Source organism: Mobula birostris, chromosome 4 (genome assembly GCF_030028105.1).
Source record: "Mobula birostris isolate sMobBir1 chromosome 4, sMobBir1.hap1, whole genome shotgun sequence".
Taxonomy (NCBI): domain Eukaryota; kingdom Metazoa; phylum Chordata; class Chondrichthyes; order Myliobatiformes; family Myliobatidae; genus Mobula; species Mobula birostris.
Window position 1 is genome coordinate 184,281,931 of NC_092373.1, and position 26,816 is coordinate 184,308,746.

Consider the following 26,816-nt stretch of genomic DNA (forward strand, 5'->3'; position numbering starts at 1 on the left):
GCAAGGCTTTTTTGTCGACAGCACTGCAGCTGGAGTACCAGGTTGTGATGCAAAAGGTCAGCACACTCTCAACCACACCTCTGTAGAACGTAGTTAAGATGTTAGTTAAGATTATTATTGGCCACGGAACTGCTGCTCACTGGATGCTTTTTAGTTTTTGTACAATTCTCTGTAAAATCTAGAGCCTGTTGTGTGTGAGGATCCCAGGAGATCAGTAGCTTCTGAGGTATTCAAACCACCCCATCTGGCACCAATAATCATCCCAGTCACTTAGATCACGTTTCTTCCCCATTCTGATGTGTGGTCTGAGCAGCGACCGGACCTCTTGACCACATTTGCGTGCTTCTGTGCATTGAGTCGCTGACGTATGATTGTCTGATTAGATATTCCCCATTAACCAGCAGGTGTACCTAATAAAGTGGCCACGGAGTGTGTAGCTCAGATTAAAGAGATGATAACAGGAGACCGACGTCGAAGGTGCAGGACCAACACTTTCGCTGTTTAAACAATGAGCTCACCGCTCAGTATTTCAGGATCATTCTGCTGCTGCAGAGGTGGGAATAGGTCAGGAGTTTGGTACGAGTTTCAAACTGATTTATTTTGGATCAAGCAGAGAAAGGTGGAAAGAGCAGCTGGTACTTGTGTTCAGAGAACAATTCAGTTGGGAGGCTGGTACTGGAGAGAAAAATATGACTGCTAAGAGACATAACTATTCTTGCAGGATGGGCTTTGAAGGTCCCATGGGGATGTTAAGAGTACTTGCTGTGTTATTATATATAGCTGGATTACTCACGCAGAAGGTATATAGTGGGACACTTTCCATCAACTTGTTGCCACATTTTGCTGTCAACATGTTTGTTGTAGAGTCTTTTTCACAACTGTGTGTCCTTTGAGCAACTTAGAATATACAGTGTGAGGAGAATACACATAGATAAGATGTTAGCTGTCCTGTGTGATCAGCAGTTAGTCTGCCACCTGTCTTCAAGAGAGAGATAAGGAACACCAGAAACAGCATCTGGAGATGTGTAATGAAGGGACGGGAGAGAGAGCTGTCTGGAGCGGCTCCCCCCTTGAACCCTGAACTGTTTGAAGTGGTGGACAGGCGATGCCCCAGCAGGGGGATAAAAAGGGACAGGTTCGCTAAGGCAGGACACACACGACACCCGAGGTAACGAGACCCTGGAAGCGGTGCGCCTCTCACGAGTCGGTGGGAAGTACCGGACCTTAAACGCACAGGGTGGAAAGGTACGATCAGCGGGAACCCGGCGTGTGTCCGCCCTTGCTTGGGTGCCGGGTTCACTGCAGAGGATCGACCGCATCTGGAGGAGGGGTCACAGTCGGTGACCTCAGGTGACATCATAAAGAACCCGCCCGGGAGCTGCTGTTTGTGAGCAATATCGCCGGTCTGTGAGTGGAAGCCGTTTCTGAATGATCAGTCGTTCCTGTTCTCTCTCTCTCTCTCTCTCTCTCTCTCTCTCTCTCTCTCTCCCTCTCCCTCTCCCCCCCCCCACATTGTCCATCGCCATGGCAACGATTACTGCGAACTGAACTACTAAATTGGACTGGACTTTGTGTCACTTTGAAATTGGTCATTTATCCCTAGACAACGATAGAGCTTGATTGATGCTGTTATCTTAATTCTGTGCACATGTGTGTTTATCATTGCTGAACTGTTGCATTTATTATCCTTTCGATTACTGTGTTGCTTGTTTCTTTAATAAAACTTTCTTAGTTCTAGTAATCCAGACTCCAACTGAGTGATCCATTTCTGCTGGTTTGGTAACCCAGTTACGGGGTACGTAACAACAGCAACAGAAAACTGTCAGATTTGGGTAAATTATTCAAGAAATTTTTATAATATTGTTCATGGTGTTGCCAAGACTGGCGAGGGCATGTCTATTTCATGTCCCTGAGAAGGTGATAACGAGCTATTTCTTGCAGTCCATGGAATATTGGAGTCATGGAACATTACAGCACAGAAACAGGCCCTGCAGATAATTTAATCCACACCAAACCATTAATATGCCTAGTCCCATCGACCTGCACCCGGACTATAGTCCCCTGTACCACTGCCATCTATGTGCCTATCCAAATTTCTCTTAAATGTTGAAATCAAGCCCTTCATCCACCACTCCTGCTGGCAGATCATTCCACACACTCATTACTCTGAATGAAAATGTTCCTCTTAAACATTTTACCTTTCACCGTAATCCACAACCTCTAGTTCTAGTCTCACCCATCCTCAGAGGAAAAAGCCTGCTTGCATTTACCCTGTCTATACCCCTCATAATTTTGTATACCTCCATCAAATCTCTCCTCATTCCCCAAAGCTCTAGGGAATAAAATCGTAACCGATTCAACTTTCCCCTCTAAGTCAGATTCTCAAGTCCTGGTAACATCCTTGTAAATTTTCTCTATATTCTTTCAGACTGTCAAATGAGACTTTTCCAAAAGGTAGGTGACCCAAACTGTGCATAGTGCTCGAATTTAGCCTTCACCATCGTGTTGTACCACTTCAACATAACGTCCATGTTATGTTATACCATTTCTTATTCTTCCAGGGAATGCATTCTACTCCTCATTCTCTACTGTACTCCAGCTTTGCTCTTACCTTGGCTTGTGTTCAGGTTCATCTCTTAACTCCATCTACTAGTTTGCAGGTGACACTGCCAAATCTCAAATAACGATGAGTTGGAGCATAGGAAGGTTGTCCGGAGCCAAGTGGCATGATGTCATGACCACTGTTTTTCCCTCGATGTCAGCAAAACTAAAGAGCTGTTTGTTTTTTTTTAAGCAAGGGAGGTGGTGCTCACGCTCATTGTACAGATATTGCTTTGATTTTATAGCCAATTGCAAGAGTATAGTCATTTTCTTTTCTGTATATGTACCACTTGTTTGGTACTTTCAAATTCTTGATCGTTTCCATTATGGATTTCAAGAAGGGGATGGTGTAATGTGCCTGTTTATATTAACAATGCTGAGGTTGAGATGGTTGAGAACTTCAAGTTTCTAGGTGTGAAGATCACCAATAGATTGTCCTGGTGCAAACACTTAGATGCCATGGCAAAAACATGCTCCATTACCTCTACTTTCTCAGGAGGTTAAGGAAATCTGGCATGTCCCCTTTGAATCTCACCACCTTTTATGGATGCACCAGAGAAAGCAGCCCATCGGGATGTATCACTGTTTTGTATGGCAACTGCTCTGCCCCAGAATGTAAGAAAGTGCAGAGAGCTCAGCACATCATGGAAATCAGCCTTCTCTCCATCATCTTGAAAAATACTTCTTGCTGCAGAAAAACAGCCAGCATAATCAAAGACCCCACCCTGGACATTCTTACTTCTCTCCCTTTCCTTCAGGCAGAAGATACAAAAACCTGGAAGTGTGTACCCCCACACTGAAGGACAGCTTCTATCCCGCTGTTATGACTACTGAATGATTCCAGTTGTACCACAAGATGAACTTCTGATCTCACAGTCTAGCCTTGTACTTTATTGTCTGCCCGCACTGCATTTTCTCTGTGACTGAGCTCTTCATATTGCATTCTGATTTTCCCTGTGCTTCCTAAATGCAATATTACAATGAAATGAAGACAGGAGATTTAGGTGTCCTGAGGAAGGGTCGCGACCCAAGACTTCAACTGTTCATTTCCCTCTAACGATGCTGTCTGACCTGCTGAATTCCTTCAGCATTTTGTGTGTGTGCGTGTGTGTGTGTGTGATCAGCTGATCTGTGTGGATGGCAAGCAAAATAAAATTTTATCCACCGTATCTCAGTACATTGACAATAATAAACCAATTTGCAAATTTGCCCTGAATAACAAGAGGCACACAAGATGATAGGAGGCATAGATTGAGTGGTTGGCCAGAGACCTTTTCCCAGCATGGAAATGGCTAATATGGGGGGCATCTTTCTAAGGTGACTGGGGGAAAGTATAGGGGGGACTCATCAAATCCTGTAACCACTCCTGATGCAAAGTTTCAACCCAGAACACCGACAGTTCCCCCCCTCCCACCCGACAGATGCTGCTTGACACAGTGAGTTTCTCGACCCAGTGAGTTTCTCCAGCAGATTGTTACTCGTGTTGGTTTTACTGTCCAATGTGACCTACACTGAGGCCGGGGCTGTGCAGAGTAAACAGTGTGCTGCACAAGTAATTCATTTTCCCGTGCCATATGGCATTGACAGTACCAACATTCTAACCATCCTGTAGTACCCTCGTACTGATTGGCATGAAGAATGGCATTGGGTAAGGATATCATATTTTCGTTCTCAAAATGACATGTGAACCAGATGAACTTTTACTGCAATCAGTTTATTGTAGCCAATGCCCTTCAGGTTTATCACCCAGATTACTCAATTAATTGAATTTCAAAGCCTCGTTGCTACAGTCAACATTTGAACTCGTGTCTACCAAGCAACAGTCCAGGCTTCTAGACTGCTAGACCGATTACAGCTGCTCTACTATGTTGCGCTGGCAGGCAAAGGCTTTGCAACCAGACAGGTCCCCACCTTTTAGTTCATGCTCTCTTCTTCCTGCTGCCATTGAGAAGCAGGTACAGGAGCCTTAGGTGCCACACCACTAGGTTCAGGAAAAAACTATTACTCTTCAACCATCAGGCTCCTGTACCAGTGTCGATAACTTCAGTCATCCCAATTCCGAATGGATTCTTCAACCTGAGGATTCACTTTGAAGGACTCTGCAACTCATGTTCTCAGCTGATTTATTTATGTTTTGTTTTGTTTTTTTCTATTTATTTTGCCCAGTTTGCCACCTTTAACACATCTGTTGTTTGTCAGTCCTTGTGCAGTTTTGCATTGATTCTGCTGCGTTTTGTTTTTCTGTGAATGTCTGCAAGAAAATGAATCACAAGATAGTACATGGTGATATATATGTACTTTGATAACAAATCTGCTTTGAAGAGCGTTGAAAGCAGGAGATGCAGGAGGCTGCAGATGCTAGACTGTGGAGCTGGAGGAACAGTGAATCGGGCAGCATCTGTGGAGGGAAGGAGATAGTTGATGTTTTGGGCCATGACCCTGCATCAGGATTGAGAGTGCAGTATATAAGCACAGTCAGTAAAAAGAGGTGAGGGGAGGGGTGAGGCAGGAGCTGGCAATCGATAGGTGGACCCAGGTGAGGCAGGAGCTGGTGATCAATATGTAGATCCAGGTGAGGCAGGAGCTGGCGATCGATAGGTGAGGAAAGGGAGATGGAGCAGGGGGTGGGGGGGGAGAGCTGGAGATAGGTAGAGGCTGGCAGATGATTGGTGGAGGCAATGAAGGGCTGCAGATAATGGAATCTGATAAAAAAGGAAGGTGATGAGTCGTTTTGGATGAGGGAGGGATAATGGGCAGATGGGAGCAGTAGGAGAAGGGGATAGTGAGCCTGGTTGGTAGAGTATGTGATGGGCAGATGGAATAAGGCAGGGGAGGGAAAAGAAACATTTCACCGAACCTTTCGCTGAAAGGTCCACCTTTGTCCAATTTTTGATGCATCCTACTATCTTCTCAGCTTGGCATTGCGAGTGGAATTTCTGCCATCGATGGGCGGTTTAAATGATCTACCATCCTTGAGACTGCGAGCACTCATCATCCGTTTCTCTTCCGTCTTTCAGGGACGTCAGCTGACGTGGCTCCACGGCTGCTGAGCCAGCATGGCCAAGCTTCAGATGCTTTCAACGGCCAGTGAGCCTGCTTACCACGGCTGCCAGACCTACCCGTTGTTCGCTCCCAGGACCGCCGATCCGGGCCACTCCCAGGGCACGATGGGGAGCGTGGGTAGCGGTGTCGCCAACGAGCAGGAGCTTGCGATGAAAAGCATGAACAGCAGCAACCGACCGGGCCTCATCCAGAACAGCAGCCGTCAGCAAGATGGGCTGCGGAATGGTTACGCGTCCCGGGAATTCTCAAAACGCTTCTCGTCTGAGGAGAAATGCTTTAATTCCGAGAACATGACAAATTCTTTATATATCAATGGGGACCATCGTATAGGAACCAGAACTAAAACTGACATGACAAACAACAACGAGAAGAATACGCCTCCACAGTACAAAGAGCCAAGCAATCCTCCGAAGATACTTCCTATCTCTGGCAAACTAGAGCAGGTAATAATACAGTGAGGTCTGACTGTAACATGAGGATATGATGTTGAGGCTTTATAAGGCACAGATAAGCCCTCACTTGGAGAATTGTGAGCAGTGTTGGGCTGCTTACTTAAGTAAGGATGTGCTGACGTTGGAGCGGGTTCAAAGAAGGTTCATGAAAATGATTCCAGGATCGAAAGGCTTGTCATATTAGGAGTGTTTGATAGTTCTGGGCCTGTACTCACTGGAATTCATAAGAATAAGGGGGAGATCTCATTGAAACCTATTGAATGTTGGAAGGCCTCAATAGAGTGGATGTGGAGAGGATGTTTCCTCTGGTGGGAGAATCTTAGTACAGAGGCATGTCCATTTAGAACGTAGATGAGGAAGAGTTTCTTTAGCCCGAGAGTGGTGAATCTGTGGAATTCATTGCCACAGGCAGCTGTGGAGGTCAAATCACTGGGTATATTTAAGATACAGGTTGATAGGTCCTCGATTAGTCAGGACCTGAAGGGTTATGGGGAGAAGGCAGGTGATTGGGACTGAGAGGGAAATGGACCAGTCATGATGAAATGGCAGAGCAGACTCCAGGGGTGAAATGACCCAATTCTGATCCTATATGTAATGGTTTTACTGAAAGAAAAGGAGTAGATTGATTTTTTTAGATTATTTAATTGGAATGAAAAGCCTCTAAAAGAATTTCAAAGCTGTTAATCTGGATAACAATGACTAAAGCAAGGAAGCCTCTTTCTTTCATTTTATTGTCTTTGTTTCCTAGCCCCATCATCCCCTGGTTTATTTTAATGGAAGCATTTACGTCCATCAGAGCACAGCCTCAGAATAGAAGCACATTCCTTTAGAAGAGGGACGATGAGGAATTTCTTTAGCCAGAGGGTGCTGAATCTGTGAAATTCATTGTCACAGACAGCTTTGGAGACTGTTATTGGGTATAGTTAGAGCAGAGGTTGATTAGTCAGGGTGTCAAAGGCTACAGGGAGAAGGGGGAGAGTGGGGTTGTGAGGAATAATAAATCAGCCATGATGGAAAGGTGGAACAAACTCAGTGAGTCAAATGGCCCAAGTTCGCTCCTGGGTCTTGTGGTTTTATAATCCCGTATTTTAATGGGATATGAAAAGGATATCTGGGCAGCTACTTGGATAAGAAATGAAGGCAAATGGGATTAACCTAGCTGGGCACCTTGCTTGACATGAGTGAGTCTGAGCAAATAGACTGTTTCCATGCTGTCTAACCTTATGAATCTCTATGATAGGGGTGAACAAGGCAGGGAGAAGTGAGCTACGAAATTCTTGTCCAGAGGCAAGAGTGGACTGGATGAGGGATTCAGGAAATGACCTGAGACCGGTTGTATTGTGGGGGAAAGTCCATGACAGAGTAGTGAATCTGTGGAATTCATTGCCACAGACGTCTGTGGAGGTCAAGTGATTGGGTATATTTAAAGCAGAGGTTAATAGGTTCTTGATTAGTAAGGGTGTCAAAGCCTATGGGGTTGAGAGGGATAATAAATCAGCCACGATGGAATAGTGGAGCAGACTCAATGGGCTGAATGGCCTAATTCTGCCCCTATGTCTATGGTGTTGTGGAATGATGAACTGCTGGAGGCAACTGCAGCAATGGTGTAGGGACTGCGTGTGGTCACACTGCTATGTGCTTGCTCCTGAAATGTTTGGTGCTGGCTTTGGTATTCTGCTTGAAATGTTTGCAGTCTCTTACAGCCCAGCCAGATAGAGTAAACTCTGCAGACTACTTTTTCCACTCCCAACTTCTGTTACTTTGCCAGCAGTGGTTTCCACCCTTGTTTGCACCTTGTCCTGAAATGAGAGGGTTCTGCTGATCTTAAGATGCAATAAAACTGTACGACTGCCAACTCCTCCCTGCCTGCCTGCTTGTAGGTGGATTGATTGTCTACTAGACTTTACCTAGACAGGGCTACATGCAGCGTAGACTTCAGCCGAAAGTAGTCTGTGAACAGATCGCAGCCAGTCCTTGAACTGTCAAAGATACAACTTCAAAATCATTGTTTAGTATGTTTTATTTATATAGCATGCTCCTGCCTGTGCTGAGGACTTGTTCAGATTAAGCTTCATTTTACTGTCAACACCAGCTGCCCAACCATGCACTGAAATGTGAAAACTCCAGAGGGAAGAGGAAGAGGCATTAGGGCCCAGATTATAGATGTTGGAAATCTGAAATTTAAAAAACCCAGAAATGCAGGCAACATTGAGCAGATGTGGGAGTATTTGTGGAGAGTTAAAAACAGAGTTCTGATTGGTTATCTTACATCGGAACTGGGAAGTCCTGAAAGCAAGTGTGATTTAGGCTGTAGAGAGGAGGGAGAGTCGATGGGAATGTTTAGGGTAGGGTGGGCTTGGTGCCAAGCTGAGAGAGGATGGGAAGGTTTGTTCATTGCAGCTGATCTGTCTGAAGGAGGTGTAAATGGGGAGAGATGAAAGGCAGATACAACTATATAGAGTTTTGGTTAAGCTATGTTTTGTAACTTCAAAACGTTAAGGAAGACATGGGAGTCTGCAATGTGAGTTCATGTTTTACCCTAAGCAAGGCATGCATGTATCATGTGGTAGCGCAATTCACGTATTTTTGCATATAACCCATAATGAATTATTGATATGAACAAGAATGCTTAATCAGACAGTATATTTACAAGATTCCTCAAATGTCACCAAAGTATTAAATACACAAGACATTGGTCTGCACTGGAGTATTATCTGCAGTCACCATGCTTTAGGAAGGAAGTGATTACAGTGGAGAGGCTGCAGAAGAGATTCGCTAGGAAGTTGCTTGGACAAAAGGAGGGGCGTGCATTGATTTCCTTGGAGTGGAGAAGGCTGGGCAGTGGGGTTAGCACACCTGATAGAGCCAGACAAAATCATGAGAGACATGTAAGGGGTTGATGATGAGAAACTTTCCTCCACAGCAGATGCAACTATAACCAGAATCTGAAACATCAAAGCATGAACAGCACAGGGAAATGGGAAGAGTCAGGAACAAAAAGACAGAGCTACAGAGCAAGGGGCCAGTGATTTGAAGCTGAGGTGTTAAAAGGCTAATGAGTGTTTGGAAAACTCTGTCCCCGTAGAACATGGTGGTCAGATCATATATTTATCTATCTATCTATCTATCTATCTATCTATCTATCTATCTATCTATCTATCTATCCCCTTTCACTATTCTGTTACTCTGATTCTAAAGGGAGAAAGAAAATGTTGCTTGAACCATTGCTGGAAATCTGAAATAAATAAACTGGTGCAGAAACTCAGTGGGTCAGATGGCATCTGAAGAGAGAGAACAATGGAGTTAATTATAGGGTTGATGACTTTTCATCAGAACTGGCCGGTTCTGATACAAACTGGAAAGGCTGGTTATTTGATATTGGTCCAACTAAACAATATTGAGTCCGGAGGCTCAAGTCCACATTGGACTTCATTGAAGTGGTTTGAGAAGCCATAGACAGCAAGGGCAGAGTGAGAATGGAGCAGACACTTGGAGTGATAGCAATTGGAAGTTCATGGCCGTGCTTGCAGACTGAAAGGCAGGTTAAAGTGTGGGCTGCAGAGAGCATTAGGCTTCAGTGAAGGTAAGTACTGACTGGCTAAGGTGGTTTTTCTTCTCTTACTTGGCAGACTGGGGATAAAAGATATGGAAGTTAATGCAGAGGTGTGTTTCTCCTACAGCACGTGGGAAATCAGGGGTATTTCCAGTGTCCTTGGTGACTATAGTTGAATATTAAAGATAAAGATTTGATTTATTTATTGCACTGAAAGATGTGAAATGTGTTGTTTGTATCAAGTCAAACCAGCCAGGATTCTGCTGTGCCAGCTCCCGTGACACCACACTCCCATCGCCACAACTCACTAACCCTAACTTGTACCACTTTTGGAATGTGGAGCACCCACAGCAAGCCCACGTGGTCACCAGGAGAAGTACAAACTCCTTATGGATAGTGGTGGGAATCGAACCCCAACTGATGGTTGCTGGCACTGTAAGCGATTACGCCGTGGTGGTGGAGGATTCATTAGTGAGGGGAAGAGACAGGAGATTCTGGGGCTGGGGTCAAGGCTCCTGAGTGATGTGTTCCTTCCTGCTGCCAGGTCAATGCATGTCACTGATTGGGCACAGAACATTTCTGAAGGAAGAGGAGGAACAGCCAGAGGTCAGAGTACGTGTTGTTGCTAATGACGTCAGAGTGAAAAGGAATGTGGTGCTGCAAACTGATTTTAGGCAGTTGGGCAGAAGTGTTAAAAAGCAGGACCTCCAGTTTTGAAATCTCTGGATTACTGCTGGTGCCATGTGCAAGTAAAGGTAGAAATAGGAAGCCAGGGTAGATGAATGTGTTCTGAAAGAACTGGTGCAGAAGGGAGAGCTTTGGGTAATACGCACGAAATGCTTGAGGAGCTTAAGCAAGTCAGGCAGCATCTGTGGAGAAGAATAAACAAAGTATGTTTCGGGCCGAGACCCTTCATCAGAAACTGACACAGAGCCTGGAGCAAAGGCGTAGGCTCCATCCTCATCCCTAACTCCCCACATCCCTGTCCCTAAACCCTAACCTGACCCCTAACTCACTTCTCTGTCCTCAAAGCCAACCCTATAAACTTTAAAAAATATAGCTAAGTCTGAGCCACAAATAAACTTAAACCTGATTCAGATTAGGGCCCTGGCTTAGTGCCTCCCCTTTCAGCAGGCTGAGGGTAGCAGACACCAACAGAATCAACAAACTCATTCATAAGGCCAGTGATGCTGTGGGGTTGGAACTGGACTCTCTGACGGTGGTGTCTGAAAAGAGAATGCTGTCCAAGTTGCATGCCATCTTGGACAATGTCTCCCATCCACTACATAATGTACTGGTTGGGCACAGGAGTACATTCAGCCAGAGACTCATTCCACCGAGATGCAACACTGAGCGTCATAGGAAGTCATTCCTGCCTGTGGCCATCAAACTTTACAACTCCTCCCTTGGAGGATCAAATACCCTGAGCCAATAGGCTAGTCCTGGACTTATTTCCTGGCATAAACTACATATTACTATTTAACTATTTATGGTTTTATTACTATTTAATTATTTATGGTGCAACTGTAACGAAAACCAATTTCCCCCGGGATCAATAAAGTATGACTGTGACTATGAAATTAACATGGGCTTGAAGTTGTTCAGAATGGTGTTTGCTGCTGGAAGGTGTGCATATAAAGTGCCCATTTTAGCTTGTGGAATTGTAAAGTTGAATCAAAAGCTAGCTGTTTTCACAATGACATGTTGAATTACAAGTATTCTGCAATATATCAGTTAGAACAACATATTGTGATAACGTTGTACTTGATCTTTGTCCAGGGCAGCAGTGTTCTGTTGCTTTCCAGGTTAATGGTTGTGTGAATGGGACTTTACAATTGGAGCAGGTGTGGACTAGTCCTGCCTGGAAATGTGCAATTAAGAGGACAATGCACAATTGTTTGATATCAAATATTTATTTCCCTTTGAAGGAATGGTGTGCATCTGCAGAGCTTAGTAGCATATGTTTACATGATGTTAGCCCCGCCAGGAATGTACAGGTGGAAGAAGGAGCCAAAGAGGCAAAGTAGTGAAAAGCCTTCAGGTAATCAATCATTCAAGTCACAATAGAATTGTGGCTATTGTACCAAAACCAGGGCGTACATGAATCTTTGTCCATAAGACCATAAGTCATTGGAGCAAATTAGGTCATTCGGCCCAATGAATCTACTCTGCCTTTCCATCATGGCTGATTTAGTATCCCTCTCAACCCCATTCTGCCTTTCCTCTTAATCTTTGATGCCCTTACTAGTTAAGAACTGATCAAACTCCAGTTTAAATATAGCCAATTACTGTGCTTCCAAAGCCATCTGTAGCTCTGGCTGAAGAAATTCCTCCTCATCCCTGTTCTCAAGGGACATCCTTCTATTCTGAGGCTGTGCCCTCTGGTCCTAGACTCCCCTGTCACAGGAAACGTCCTCTCTACATCCACTCTATCCAGACTACTCAATATTTGATATGTTTCAGTGAGATTCCTCTCATTCTTCTAAACTTCCAGCGGGTACAGGCTCCGAGACATCAAACATTCCTCATTTACTCACCCCTTCATTTCTGGGATCATCATTGTGAACCTCCTCTGGACCCTCTCCAATGTCAGCATATGTTTTCTTAGATAAGGGGCCCAAAACTGTTTACAAAACTCCTAGTGCGGTCTGACCAATGCCTTATAAAGCCTCAGCATTACATCCTTGCATTTGTGTTCTTTTCCTCTTGAAATGCATGGTAACATTGTATTCACCTTCCTTATTTACTTACTGAATGATGCAACGAGGAGTTGGCCCTTCGAGCTACACCACCCAGCAATCCCTGACAACCTCAATGAACCCTAACCTAATCATGGGACGATTTACAAAGACCAATTAACCTATTCAGTATTTCTTCTTTAGACTGTGGGAGGAAACCAGAGCACCTGGGGAAAATCAGTACATTCCAAGGGGAGGATGTATAGAGACTCCTTACAGAATGGCTCTGGAAGTGAAGTCCAAACTTTGGAAGAAGCATTGAAGCAGCAACAATTCCCTGAAGGTTAACTTGCAGGTTGATTTGCCCAACCACCAACTCAACCTGCAAGTTAACCTTCAGGGAATCCTTGCTGCTTCAATGCTTCTTCCAAATGTTGTTCAACATGGAGGAAGAGTAATTCTTAAGATACATGAGAATGGTGGTTGGTAGCAGAAAGTATACTTGCCCATAATATCCGATGTGCTGTAACACCATGGCTCCTAGAATCAGTATTGACAATTCACAGGGCAATTCCCTCCTGTCCATGTCCCTTATCTATCCCTGCTACTTCTATAGATGTATGGTGGAGAGTGTATTGACTGGCTGCATCATGGCCTGATATGGAAGCACCAATGCCTTTGAATGTACAAAAGGTAGTGGATTTAGCCCAGAAGATCATGGGTAAAGCCCTCCCAACCGTTGCGCACATCTACATGAAACACTGTTGTAGGGAAGCAGCATCCATCATCAGAGATCCTCACCACCCAGGCATGCTCTTTTATTGCTGCTGCCATCAGGAAGAAGGTACAGGAGCTTTAGGATTTGCACCGTCAGGTTCAAGAACAGTTACTACCCCTCAAACATCAGGCTGTTGAACAAAGGGCACACATAACTACACTCACCTGCTCATCCATTGAGATATTTTCATAACCAATGATCTCACTTTAAAGACTCTTTATCTTTTTATTTATTGCTATTTATTTACATTTTCACAGTTTGTTGACTTCTGAACTCAACTTGATGCTTTATAGTTACAATTCTGTAGATTTGCTGAGTATACCCACAGGAAAGTGAATCTCAGGATTGTATGTGGTGACATACAAGTACTCTGATAATAAAATTACTTTGAACTTTGAACCTCCTGGACTGGCTGCCCAACCAATAGGACAGTGCGTATCCAGGTACCATTATGAAAGGCACAAGAGATTCTGCCGATGCTGGAAACCTACAGCAACACACACAAAACTGGAGGAACTTGGCAAGTCAGGCAGCATCTGCGGAGGGGAATAAACAGTTGATATTTTGGGCTGAGGCCCTTCGACAGAACTGAAGCATAGACTGTTTATGCCCCTTCATAGTTGCTGCCTGACTTTCTGAATTCCATTGTGATAGAAGACTTGGGCACATTCTTGGTAAGGTGTGGTATGATTATGTTCAAAACAACCATGTCTGGCTGTGGTAAAGAAACTTCTGTGAGACGTTGGTCGAGGTTGCCGGGTCTGTTTAGTCTTTCCCTGAATGTAGAGGTGATGATAAGGGAGAGTGACCCACCAGGCCATTTCAGAGGGGAATTAAGACATAAGCACTTTACTGTGGCTCCAGGATTAGACAGAAGCCAGATGGATCAATATGAGCAGGATTCTCTCCCTAATTAATATTAGTAAATCACCTGGGTCTTTAGAACGATGGCATTCTCTTTGTGGTACACTGGGTTTCACCATTTCTCAATCTTCACTTACGTAAAACTTAAATGAGTAGTTTCATCTTGGGAAGAGTTACTAGGGCCTAATCAGAGCAGCATTGGGAAATCAGCCTGACACCTCAGCAACAATCTATTCACTGGCAGTGCTCTGGAGTGAGTTGCCAACAGTCCTGGAATTTGAGGATCTCACAGAAGCTGTTGTGAATGACTCGGTGAGGTGGGAGAGGGGTGAAAACATTCAAAAATCAAAGTAAAATTTATTATCAAAGCACGTAAGCCATAGTGGTGCGTAGTCCAACATACGGTGCAAGTGTTTGTCTTGAGTGTTTTTCTTGTGATTGGAAGACCCTGTTGAACGTTGGTAATATAAAATTCTGCAAATCCTGTTTACTGGTGAGACTGACGGTGAGGGAGTTGCATTGCCTCGGCCGTTAATGCAGACCAGGCCCTGATACCACAGTGTTGCCTGTTACAGCCATCCAGGGGAGGAGGCACTGGAGCTGGTGTGAGAGAGAACAAAGCATAGCGGGCGTGCTGGAATCCATACTGACCCTTCTCGTCGGTGCTGCTTTCCAGTGTTTGCTCCATGGAAGACCACCTGGATTGCTTGTGGCTGGTGCAGCGTGAGACGAGCAGGATTACTTCTATTATGGCTGACCCACTGCCAGTTGAGGAACTGCTACATGCTTGTTCTTGTGGAAACATGGCTCCAGGACAACACCCCATGCTCCATCGACCTTCAGGCCATGTCACTCAGGGACTTGTGCTAATATTATTTTATGTGGCTGTATATTTGTGCTGTGTGTGACTGTTGGTGTTGCATTTTGTACCTTGGTTCCAGAGGAATATTGTTTTGTATAGTTGTATATATGAGTTTGGTTGAATGACAATTGAAGTTGAACTTGATCTTTTACGTGTCACCATACACTACCCTGAGATTAATTTTCTTGCAGGCATTCACAGTAAAACAAAGAAGTCCAGTAATGCAATAGATCAGTGGGAAAAACTACATCCAAACATGTTCCCTGTTTCCATTTTCTTTGGACACTCTTGATTATTGAGGTAAAGAAAATGAGGCTGTGTGACTAGTTGGGCCACTTGGAGGTATGAAGTCGTGAGACTTTACGAGAAGCTAACCACAGTTGACAATAAGAGATGAGAAAGATAATGATACTTTTATCCTGGTTTCGTCATAAGAACACACTACAAGCTAAACAAGGGACTCTGTTAAATTGCCTATCTCATTGTCAGGCATAGAAAGTATGCATCACCTGTCACAAATGGAATGCGGTGCTTGAAAAATCTCTTGCCTGACGGGTTTATCGGTAGCTGTGCAATAACTTTAATTGGTTTATTAGTTGCAGGTCGTGCGACTAGAAGGCGACACCGGTTTCATTGAATGTCTTAAGTGTCTGTTTTTCTGACTGCGGGTACTGGCGGCTGAATTCTGTATGTCAATATATGTGGCCATGTCACCCCACCGGCCATTCTTATCTAGCAGCCAAAGCTTATAATTCCTGGCAAAACCCCAGCAATCCTGGCAACATCCTGACAGAACTTGGCAGTCTTTTGCTGTGGGAAGTCCCGTTGCTGTGCAGGTGGAGGTCACATGACTGGCCTTGTGTTTATTTTATGATTGGCATTTTGGAAGCGAACACAATCAAGCCTTGTTTTTAGATGCCCTAAGTCACTTTACAAAAGGAACTCCAGGTATAACTTTAAGAAGCAGCGGAGAGATGGTGACTGGAGCAATCGTATGGCAGCTCCTTTATAATACACAGGCCTGACTCGAACAGGAGAATCTTGTTTAGTCCTGGTCACCATGCTAAATGATGTGAAGGCTTTAGAGAGCGCCCAGAAGAGTTTTATGGGAACAGTTCATGGGTTAAGGACTGCATTAACAAGGAGCTTACCCCACTAGTCTTTGTCAGTCAGGGCATTAAGTGTAGGAGTTGGGACATTATGTTGTAACTATACAAGTCATTGGTGAGGCCACACTTGAAGGACTGTATACAGCTTTAATCATCGTGTTATACTACAGATGTGGTTAAACTGGTAAGATCGCAGGAAAGGTTTATCAGGGTTTTGCCAGGAATGGAAGGCCTGAGTTAAGGGGAGAAGTTGGCCAGCCTATGCTTTTATTCCTTGGAACGGAGGAGAATGAAAACGTTTAAAATTACGTGAGGCGAAGATAAGATGAGTGGTGACAGTCTTTTCCCCGGGGTAGGGAAGATTTTTCAAAAGAGGCTTGAGAGGTGACTTTCACGCACAAAAGGTGTATTGTGTATGGAAGGAGCTGCCAGAAGAAGTGCTTGAGGCTGGCACAATAGTATCATTTAAAAAGCAAAAAGCAGGCACAATGGTACATTTAAGAAGATACAAGGAAGGGCAAGGCTTGTAAGGGTATGGCCACATGCAGAAATTGGAACTAGGTGGGTGGGCACCAGGGTCAGCAAGGACGTGTTGGGACGAAGGTACCTGTATCTCTGCTGTATTGCTCTGTGATTCTAAATACTGTGCAGTCAACAGTCTACCCAAGCTCCTCATTCTCCTGTGCTGGTTGTCATTATCAATCCAAGATGCAACTTTCTCCAAGCTGTTTTATTAATGTTTAACCATTATTCAAACAACTCTGTCATTTAGTTCAGCAATGACTAATGGTCTGAGACTCTTTGAGTGACCTTAATAATCCTCTGCAGCTCTACATTGCAGTTCTCCCAATCCTGTCTTAATGTAAGACCAAAACTAGAGGAGCAAACAACATGGGAACATTCGGCCCCTTGAGTCTGCTCTGACATGCAGTTATATTTGACTTTTTTTTCCAACCCTCTTGCCGATCAAGAATTCCTTTCTTGGATACACCCCTAATCACTCGGCCACCGCAGCCCTCTGTGGCAATGAATTCCACAGATTTTCTAGAACTAACCTTTAGCAGAAGAAATACATCCTCATCTCTGTTTGAAAGGGACACCCCTTTATTCTGAGCCCATGCTTGACTCACTGATGGAAACATCTCCATTTCCATTCTATTCAGATCTTTTAGTGTCCATAAGAACCCACCCAATCCTTCTGAACTCCTTCAAGTGCAGGCTTGGAGATATTAAGCACTCAAATGATGATAAGATATATCGAGTGGGCAGCCAGAGACTCTTTCCCAGGGCAGGAATGGCTAATACAAGGGGTCATAATTATAAGGTGTTTGGAGGACAGTATAGGGGGAATGTCAGAGTTAGGTTTTTACACAGAGACTGGTAGATACATGGTACGGATTGTTAGAGACATTTAAGAGACTCTTGGGCACATGGATGAAAGAGAAATGGAGGGCAGTGTGGGAGGAAAGGGTTAGATTGTGCTTAGAGTAGGTTAAAGGGTCAGCACAACATTGTGGGCTGAAGGATCTGTACGGTGTTGTGCTGTTCTACATTCTGTATATTAAGCCTTCCATTTCTGGGATCATTCTTGTGAACCTCCTCTGAACCCTCTCCAGGGCCAGTACATCTTTCCTTGGATTCGGGACCCAATATCAAGGCATTACTGGCTTCCTACCATGTGCTGTAAAATCACTACCTGACTTTCAGGGTAAAAGGCATGAATTGGAAGAGTCATTGCCAGTCAGTGATTGCATGGTGATAAACAGTGTGCTGTGCAAGACATCCACAGATCAAAGGGGTTCATGGAGCAAGAGAGAGGCCTGAACTTCCTTAATGTGCCTCCTCGATGTTGTTCCTGGTCTGGACAGTCTTCAACCCGCAATAGATAGCGAAGACACTTGGAGCGGAGGGGAGTGCGGGGCGGGGCTTATTTTGTGCACCAACCAAGTGAACATTTTATGCTGCTATAAAGCTTAAAAAACTGAAACTTAAAACTGTTCTCCCCAATTCCCCAACTTGATTGCAGATTGATCCTGAGTTCCTGTTCCTTCCTGGGATCTCACTGAGATAAAAGTTTCCCACAACTCTGCCACCTCAGCAGTGCAGGTGTGGCAGAAGATGTTAGCAGATGTCAACCTTCATCAGAACACATCAGGTCTCAGCCGGAGACATCGATTTTTTTATTCATTTCCATAGACGCTGTCTGTTTCGTTTGTGTTACTCTGGATTTCTAGCATTTGCAGAATCTCTTGTGCTTAGGAAATTGCTGAGGTTCCAGTCAGGTCACCGTGAGCTTTTGGCAGAGTAAGATCCCACAAATACTATTGCAGTGAAATTAATTTCTGCTTTAGTGGCTATGAATTAGGGATAAGTGTTGGCCTGAACTTTTTAATAAGGCTCTTTCAAGAACTGATGAGGTCTCAGATTGTTAGATCCAGAAAACAATTGTGACTGTATAATAGTCCCTTCAGACTGTGCCAAGGTAACAGCCTTAATTTTGTACCTGGAGTGACACAAGTCGTTACTGCCCATTTCCCGGTAAAGGTGAATGAGCTATCCTGGTAGAATATGAGGTGTCACTCCTCCAACCTGAGGGTGGCCTTGTTAGGACAGTAGAGGAGGCCATGGACTGGCATGCCGGACTGGGAATGGGCAGTTTGCTCATGTGCGTCATCCAGTGGAGGTTTCAGTGAGTGGACCTGGATAGAGTTTACCACATGAAGCACTCCTTAATAGTCAGTACAATGCTGAAAGAAAGAGCTTTGGGCCTCTAATTTAAGAAAGGATGTGCTGATATTGGAGAGGGTTCAGAAAAGGTTGAACCTTTACTTAATTCAATTCAAGCTTAATTGCCATTCCACCATTCATGAATACAGCCAGACGAGACAGTGTTACAGCAGGGTTGAGGTGCTAAAACACATTACCAATAGCCAAACAGAAGTACACAATCATGGAACAAAAGTGTCCGGCTGCCCCACCCCACCCAGCAACACTGCGGCTCGATGCATCTATAAGTCAACAAACCCACAGAATACGTAAAATGCAATGACGTGCAATATGCCTGTCCAGAACCACTAGCCCACCGATGTCATCTGTTGACCTGTCCCCATGCCAACTAGGTGACACTGAAGCTTTGAGGCCCAGTCCTCGCAGATACAAGCACTTATAGCATATTAGTGAAAACACAACCAGGCTGCTCAGTCCAACTGAAATCTTCAGTCGGCCACAACTGCACTGTGCTGCCCCCAGTAGAGCGAGGCGGCTCCCCCGTGGCAGCCGAAAAGCAAGTGGCCCTGCAGCTTGAGGCCGAGTCCATTGAGTGCCGCCAAAAAATATTCTGCAGCCACCCACAACAGAGCTTGGCTTCTGCCTGGGGGTGGGGAGGGGGTGGAGGCGGGCAGCACAAACTGCGTTCTGGACGCTGTGCCACGCTGCCCTCAGTAAAGCGCAACGGCTTTGTCTCCTCACTCCGGTGGCTGCAAACAGGTGGCACAGTGGCTTCAGGCCCAGTCCTCACTACAATCCCCCACCATCTGCCCTGCTGTCATCCAATAATTCAGTAAATCGATCTTATGGTGTACCAGATTACCATTTCCAAAGGGCTTTTGTGATCACAGGAAAAGTGACCATGATAACCACTCGCTATTTGACTGCAAGCCTCCATCGACTCAGGCAGCGGCACATTGTGCAGCTCCTTAATATTCTCCACCGGTGAGCAGCTCACTGATGGTATAGACCTGCAGTACTTTAAATTCTGAATGTAAATTAGGATCTTGCGATCATTAGAAGTGTGTTTAAGTAGAATCGTAGCACCTTTTGTTGATCCCGCAGAAGCTGCTGTGACCAGTCATGCCACCTTCTTGCCAGAATTCAAGTCTAATTGTCATTCAACTGTACATGAATACTCACGAATACAGCCAAACGAGATAGCTTTACTATAGAGTCAAGGTGCAAAACACAGTACCAACAGTCACACACAGCACAAAGCACACATAGCACGTATAAGTAAGAAAGATAAAAGAGACCAAACTCAAGCCATCCAGCACTGCCGAGAGCTGCAAACGACCACAATGGCTTGTCTTCTGCTGAGTGGACACAGGGATCAGCACTGACTCTAGCCTGGACGCCACACCAAACTGACCTCGGTGGAGCGCACTGATTCCAAAGCCTCTCTCCCTGCGGCTGTAAACAGGCGACACTGCGGCTTGAGGCCTAGTCCTTGCACATACAAGATAGTAAGCATATGTGGGACAGCAGTATAATACAACCGCACAAAATATATATGATATATGTATAGTCCAGACCCTGAGTCCATTGTTCTGCTGAGTGAACACTGGGGGGGAGGGGATAGGGGTGTGGAGGAGCACCAACTCCAGCCTGAAAGCGGTGTTACGCTGCCCCAGTGGAGTGCACTAGCTCAATGCCTCATTGCCTCTCTCTTCCAGTGGCTGTAAACTGGCATCGCTGCAGCTTGTGACCTTGAGTCCAACTGAATGCTGCCAAGATCTGCAGGTAACTGCAATACACCTTGTCTTCCACCCGGCGAACACTGGGGCGGTAGGGGGGGCGGGGGGCACTACCAACTCCAGTCTGGATACCATACCACACCAACCCACCCCCGGTGGAGCACGCCAGCTAAGACACCTCTCCACGTGGCTGTAGACAGGCGACACCGTGGCTTGAGGCCTAGTCCTTGCTACGACTGAGGCTGTGCAGCCTCCCTGCCATCCGCCCTTGCTCTCTGCCGATAAATCAGTAAATCAAACTTGTGGCTTTCCACATTAACAATGTCCATAAGAGTCTTACAATAACAAGAAAAGCAACAAAGACAGTTACTTGCTATTAGACTGTAACCACTCAGGCAGAAGCACGATGCGCAGATCCTTCATTATCTCCTCCAGCAAGCAACTCGCTGTTGGGTTAGACATAGAGTACTTCAAAAGTTCTTAATATTCAGCACAATCTTGCGATCATTAAAAATGCTTAAGTATAACAGTAGCACCTCTTGTTGACTCTGTAGAAACTGTTGTGACCGATCGTGCCACCATTTTACCAGAAGACTGGCCGAAATTTAGAAGGATTTTGGGGGAATCTCATTGAAACCTATCGAATATTGATAGGTCATGTTGGGGTGGATGTGGAGGGGATGTTTCCTATGGTGGGGGAGCCTAGGACCAGAGTACATAGCCTTGGGATAGATCTAGAATGGAGATGAGGAGGAATTTCTTCCGCCAGAGGGTGGTGAGTCTGTAGCGTTCATTGCCACAGTCAGATCATTGGGTGTACTTGCGGTGGATGTTGATAGATTCTTGGATTAATCAGGGTGTGAAAGGTTACAGGGAGAGGGCAGGCGAATGTAGTGGATGGATTAGCCATGATGAAATGGCAGAGCAGACTTAATGGGCTGAAAGGCCTAGTGCTGCTCCTGTGTCTTATGGGTGTGCAGTAGGGAGGGCTGAAACACATTTTTAAATAGCACAGATCGGCACATGAATGATTGGATTTTTGAAGCATGTTCCATTATAATCCTTTCATAAGATACCTGATTTACTCAGCCCTGAATGAAAGTCCAAACCTTCTAAATGTCTTCAAATTAAATCTTGGCTGATTGAAATTCAGATGGAGCTGACGATCCCAAGCTTTATCTTAAATTCCTGTGTGGTTTCAAATGAAGTATGAAGCTCTATTCAAAATTTGCAATTCATAATACTTCCTGTATTATCAAATGTCAAATATCAAATTAATGCCAGCAGTCTGTGTCCAAGGGGAAGTATGGCCTAAGCTGTTGTTGCTGACAATAGTTATTAATCACCAGCTTCAGGAGGGGACAAGAGTCCTTTCTAAGGCCCACTGAGTTATCTGTCCCTTACAACAAGGACTGGGTTCAGCAATCAGTGCCTTCTACACCTCTTGGTAATTCCCATTCCTCAGAGCCATCCAGGGAAACACAACAACTGCCACCTTCACTCCATCCACAACAAGTAGGATTTCCCAGTGGCCAACAATTTCAATTCCACTACGCATTCCCAATCCGACATGTTAGTCCGTAGTCTCCTCTAGTGCCATGATGAGGCCACACTCAGGCTGGAGGAGCGACACCTCATATTCCATCTGGCTAACTTCCAAACCTGATGCTATCAATATTGATTTCTCTAACTTCCAGTAAGTTCTCCCTCATTTCATCTTCTGTTCCCCACTCTGACTCTTCTCACCTTGCCCTGTTTCCCCCTCCTCCTTTCCTTTCTCCCATGGTCCATTCTCCTCTCTCTTCCACCTATCACCTCCCAGCTTCTCAATTCATCTCTCCTCTCCCACCTACTCTCACCTGGTTTCACCAATCTTTTTCTGGCTTGTTCTTCTTCCCCTCTCCCCCAACATCTTCTTTTCTGACTTCTTCCTCCTTACTTTCCAGACCCGATGAAGGATCTCAGCCCAAAACGTCAACTGTTTATTCCTCTCCATAGATGCTGCCTGATTTGCAGAGTTCTTCCAGCATTTTGTGTGTGTTGCTCTGGATTTCCAGCATCTGTAGAATCAGAAAGACTGAACACAGTGCTCCATGTCAGCCTTGGTGGTAGCACCTGCACATCAACATGGTCTGGGTTTAAGCCAACTCCTGAAATACGATCTACAGTCTACAATGCTTGATGCCTACAGTATTCTCGTAACATCATTAAAGACCCATCCCATCCCGGATCCTGTCTGGTCAGTCTCCTGCCATCTGGTAGGAGATACAGAATCATCATGGCCAAGACAGCAAGACTGAAAAAGAACTTCTTCAGGAGGGCTGTGGTGCGGCTGAATAATGCTACACCCTGACTTGCCAGTCACCTTTGGGTGTTATGGACAATCAAAGTCACTTGTTGCATGTAAATATGTGAATTTAATTTAAGCCGTACTGCATGCATTGTATATATCAGTTTTGCACGGACTGGAGTAGCACTACAATCTCAATGACAATAAAGTTCTATTCTATTCTATAATCTGAAACATGGCCTAGCCTTTCAGTGCAGTGCTGAAGCACTGTCAATTGAGCTGATAAATTGAGGTCCTGTCCAGCCTGAGAATGTTTAAATTCCCAAATTAATCAAGAAATTAACCCTGGTGCCCTGAGCAGTGCTGCTCTTGCAAACAAGCAGATCATCGGTCATTATCTCTTTCCTGCCTGTGGGAGTTTGCTATGCACAGACCTGTTGCCATGTTTCCACTCTTTACTGCACCGACAGCACTTCTAAAATGCAATGTCTCTGAAGCACCTTGTGGCGGCCTGAGGCGGTGGACAGCACTGTGCAAATGCAAGTGGAATGACAAAGAAAAGGAGTTTAACAGCGAATTTGGCAGATTGGAATGGAGAGGTGGAGCAGGTAAAGGATTAGGGACTTGTTAGATGGTGCATCCTGCTTCCCTGCTTCTGGGTCCATTCTAACTGATAACCACATCTTCTTCCTTCTGTCGGGGATGTGGCCAGACTTGTATGGTCACCTTGAGCTGCTGTTCATTCGTCATTCTGAGCTGAGAAACAGAACGCAGAGCAGTACAGAACAAGAACAATTTCTTCTGCCCACTATATCTGGGTCATCCATGAAGCCAATTTAAACCAATCCCATCTGCCTGCACCTGGTCTATATCCCTCCATTGCCTGCCTACATAATTGTCTGTAAATATTGTTTTCATACCTGCTTCCAAAATTTTCCCTGTCAGCATATTCCAACACTTACCAGTTCTTTTGTAAAAAGAAATCAGTTTACCTCCTTAAACTTTAGCCTTCTCGCTTTAAAGTTATGCCCGCTAGTATAAGATATTTCCAACCTGGGAAAAAGACTCTGACTGTCTTTCCTATCTCTAACTCTCATAGTTTTATTTACTTCAATCATGTCTCCCCTTAGCCTCTGATACATCAGAGAAAACTATTCAAATGTGCCCAACCTCTTATAGCTGCACACTCTAATCCAGGCAACATATTGGTGAATATCCTGCAACTTCTCCCGAAGTCTCCACGTCCACCTTGTAAAGCACCGATGAAAACTACACACCATACCAAATTTTTATGTATCTGCCGCATCATTTTCAAGCTTTATCCCCAGTACCTGAACTGAAATAGGCAAATATTTTGCATATTTTTTAACCATCCCATCTATAGTGTTGTCACTTTGAATATGGCCCTGAACCCACCAAAGGTTCTTCTGTTCATCAACATTCCCGCTACTTACTGCATGTGTCTTACCCCTAATAGACTTCGCCAAGATCCATCACTTAACATTTGTCAGGATTAAACTCCATCTGCTCCGTCCAAATTTCTATCCGATCTGTATCATTGGACAATTTTCCTTTCTGACTGCAATGCCACCAACTTCTGTGTCTTTTTAGGCTTGCTGGTCATACCTCCTACGTTTTGTGTCATCAACTCTAAGCCTTCACAATATCCTCAATCTGACACTGTACATTCATCAGACCTTAGATGCCCATGGCAACTAACCTCAGGAATTCCCTCTGCAAATATCTTCAACTCTCTGTTTGCTCTCTATATGGTCCATTCTGGCACCTAACTCCATGACCAAGCTATTGTCCATTTGCCTCAGTATCTCCTTAAGTGGCTTTGTGCTTTCATTTTCTGTTCGAAGGTGCTGTAGGGTTGCCCTGGGATGCTGTGTTATGTCAAAGGTGCAATATAGAACTGTTGCCGATGCTTATCTGAAGGCAGGAGCTTATCAAGAAACCGTCGAGTATATCTTCAAAAGGCAGCATTCATCATTAAGGACCCCCACCACTCAGGACGTGCCCTCTTCTCATTGCTACCATCAGGGAGGAGGTGCAGGAGCCTGAAGATACACACTCAATGTTTTAGGAACAGCTTCTACCCCTCTGCCATCAGATTTCTGAATGGACAGTGAACCCGTGAACAACTACCTCACTTTGCTCTCTTTTTGAACTACTTAATTATTATATATTATTCTTATTTTTATTTTTCTTATTTTTTTATGTATTGCACTGTACTGCTGCCTTAAAACAAATTTCATGATATTTGTCAGTGATAACAAACCTGATTCTGATTAAATTTGGTCAACAACCACTGGGATTTGGCATTCCTAACCTGGAGGTCACGACTCCACCGTTAATGGTAGGGGCTATGGCTTAAAAATGGTTGGGAACCCCGACTGAGAGTGATTCTGTTGGATGGACTCATCTGGTAAGTTTGGATTCTAAAACTGCCAACTTTCTGAGATAATTTACCAATGTATAGGTTTTAGAGTCACTGAGGATCCCTTTGGAGAGGGAGCAGAGATTCAGAAGGTGTGTGCTGAGACAGAGATTGGCAAGCTGCCATTGGCTTATCTCTGACAACTGTCAATTATTTGAAGGACACAGTTTCAATGGAAGTGCCAGATTGTCAGTGTTTCCCAAAAGCAAAAATTGTCTCTGGATTTTCTTTCACTGAGACAGCAGCATTAATCACTCAGGTCACATGGCAGCAGTACAGTGGAAGTGGAACCAGTCAGGACGCATCAAGCTTGTGAATGCCAGACGCCAGAACACAGACACTTTTCCCCCATTGCTTGGTGCTTCCAGACTCTCGGGTTTCTGGGATCCACAGTTAGCAGTGCTCAAAGACCCTGCTCTACAGTGGAAGAAGTTCCTAATGTGCGTGTGGGTTAAAATGTTTGTTAAACCTCAATTCTAGGGCAGCGCGATCGTGTCAGTATTATCACAGTCACTTTACAGTGCCAGCTATCACTGATGAGTCTACTTTATCGTACTAGGAGACCATTTAATAGTCTTAGACTTTATATGTTGTAAAGTACTAACATATTTACATTTCCCCCACAGACCAGCGAGGCATTAATTAGGCCCTCAGCTTTCAAGCCTGTTGTTCCCAAGAACTTCCACTCCATGCAGAACCTCTGCCCACCGCAAACCAATGGGATATCAGACAGCAGGAAAAGCCTGAATACTCACCACAACAGCAGCAGCAGCCCTTCCGGGGGCCGAGTTGGAATAGACAAGGCAGGCCACAGCAGGACTATAAGCCACTCCGGAGGGATGTCAGATTCTGGCCGCAACTCGTTGACCAGCCTGCCGACGTATGGCTCAGGGTACAGCCAGCACATTGGCCCATTGAGCGCCTCCACCAGCCACATCAACCGTCTCGGAACGTCGTACGGGGAGAGGGGCGTGCTGGGGTACAATGGGATCTCGACCTCAGACAGCGGACGCTCCTCCAGCAAGAGCGTGTCCTCCTTCAACAAGCTGAACCACGCGCACGAGACCCTCGCGTACCACTCGCCGTCCAGCGACGACGTCATTCAGGACCTTGAGGACCGGCTGTGGGAGAAGGAGCAGGAGGTCCTGCAGATGAGACGGAGCCTCGACAAGAGCGAGGCGGCCATCATGCAGGTCTTCGAGGAGAAGCAGAAGATGTGGGAGCGCGAAATGGATGACCTGAAGCAAAACTATGCAAACAAGTTGCAGCAGGTGTCGAAGAAGGCACAGCGGTCACAGCAAGCCCTGCAGCTTCAGATCTTCAAATTGCAACAGGAGAAGAAGAAGCTGCAGGAAGATGTCGGACAGCTCCTGCAGCAGCGGGAAGAGCTGGAGAAAAAATGCCTGACCTTTAAAAAAGAGCAGTCCGAACTGCTGCCCAGGCTTGAGGAGACCAAATGGGAGGTGAGGACTGGTTATTATTAATGACATATTGTGGTTTTTGGACATCCATATTTCATACCATGTACTGTTACAACAGAGAAGACAGCTATTTTGGTCCTTCAAAAACTGGACAATTGCATTCAATTCTGGATGCCCCCTTATTGAACAGTTGTGGAGGCTTTGGAGACAGTGGACAAACTAGGGTTGTTTTCTCT

General features: G+C 45.1%; 1 protein-coding gene across 9 annotated transcripts in view; it reads left to right on the forward strand.

Moving 5' to 3' along the window:
* lzts3a (leucine zipper, putative tumor suppressor family member 3a) overlaps positions 1-26,816 on the forward strand; it is a 226,491-nt gene that overhangs the window by 182,122 nt on the left and 17,553 nt on the right. For all 9 annotated transcript variants that reach the window (XM_072256668.1, XM_072256671.1, XM_072256673.1 and 6 more), the window contains 2 exons: positions 5,619-6,107; positions 25,786-26,622. In XM_072256668.1, coding sequence (XP_072112769.1) covers positions 5,658-6,107; positions 25,786-26,622 — 1,287 coding nt within the window. In that variant the 5' untranslated portion in view covers positions 5,619-5,657. The remainder of the gene's footprint in view (positions 1-5,618; positions 6,108-25,785; positions 26,623-26,816) is intronic.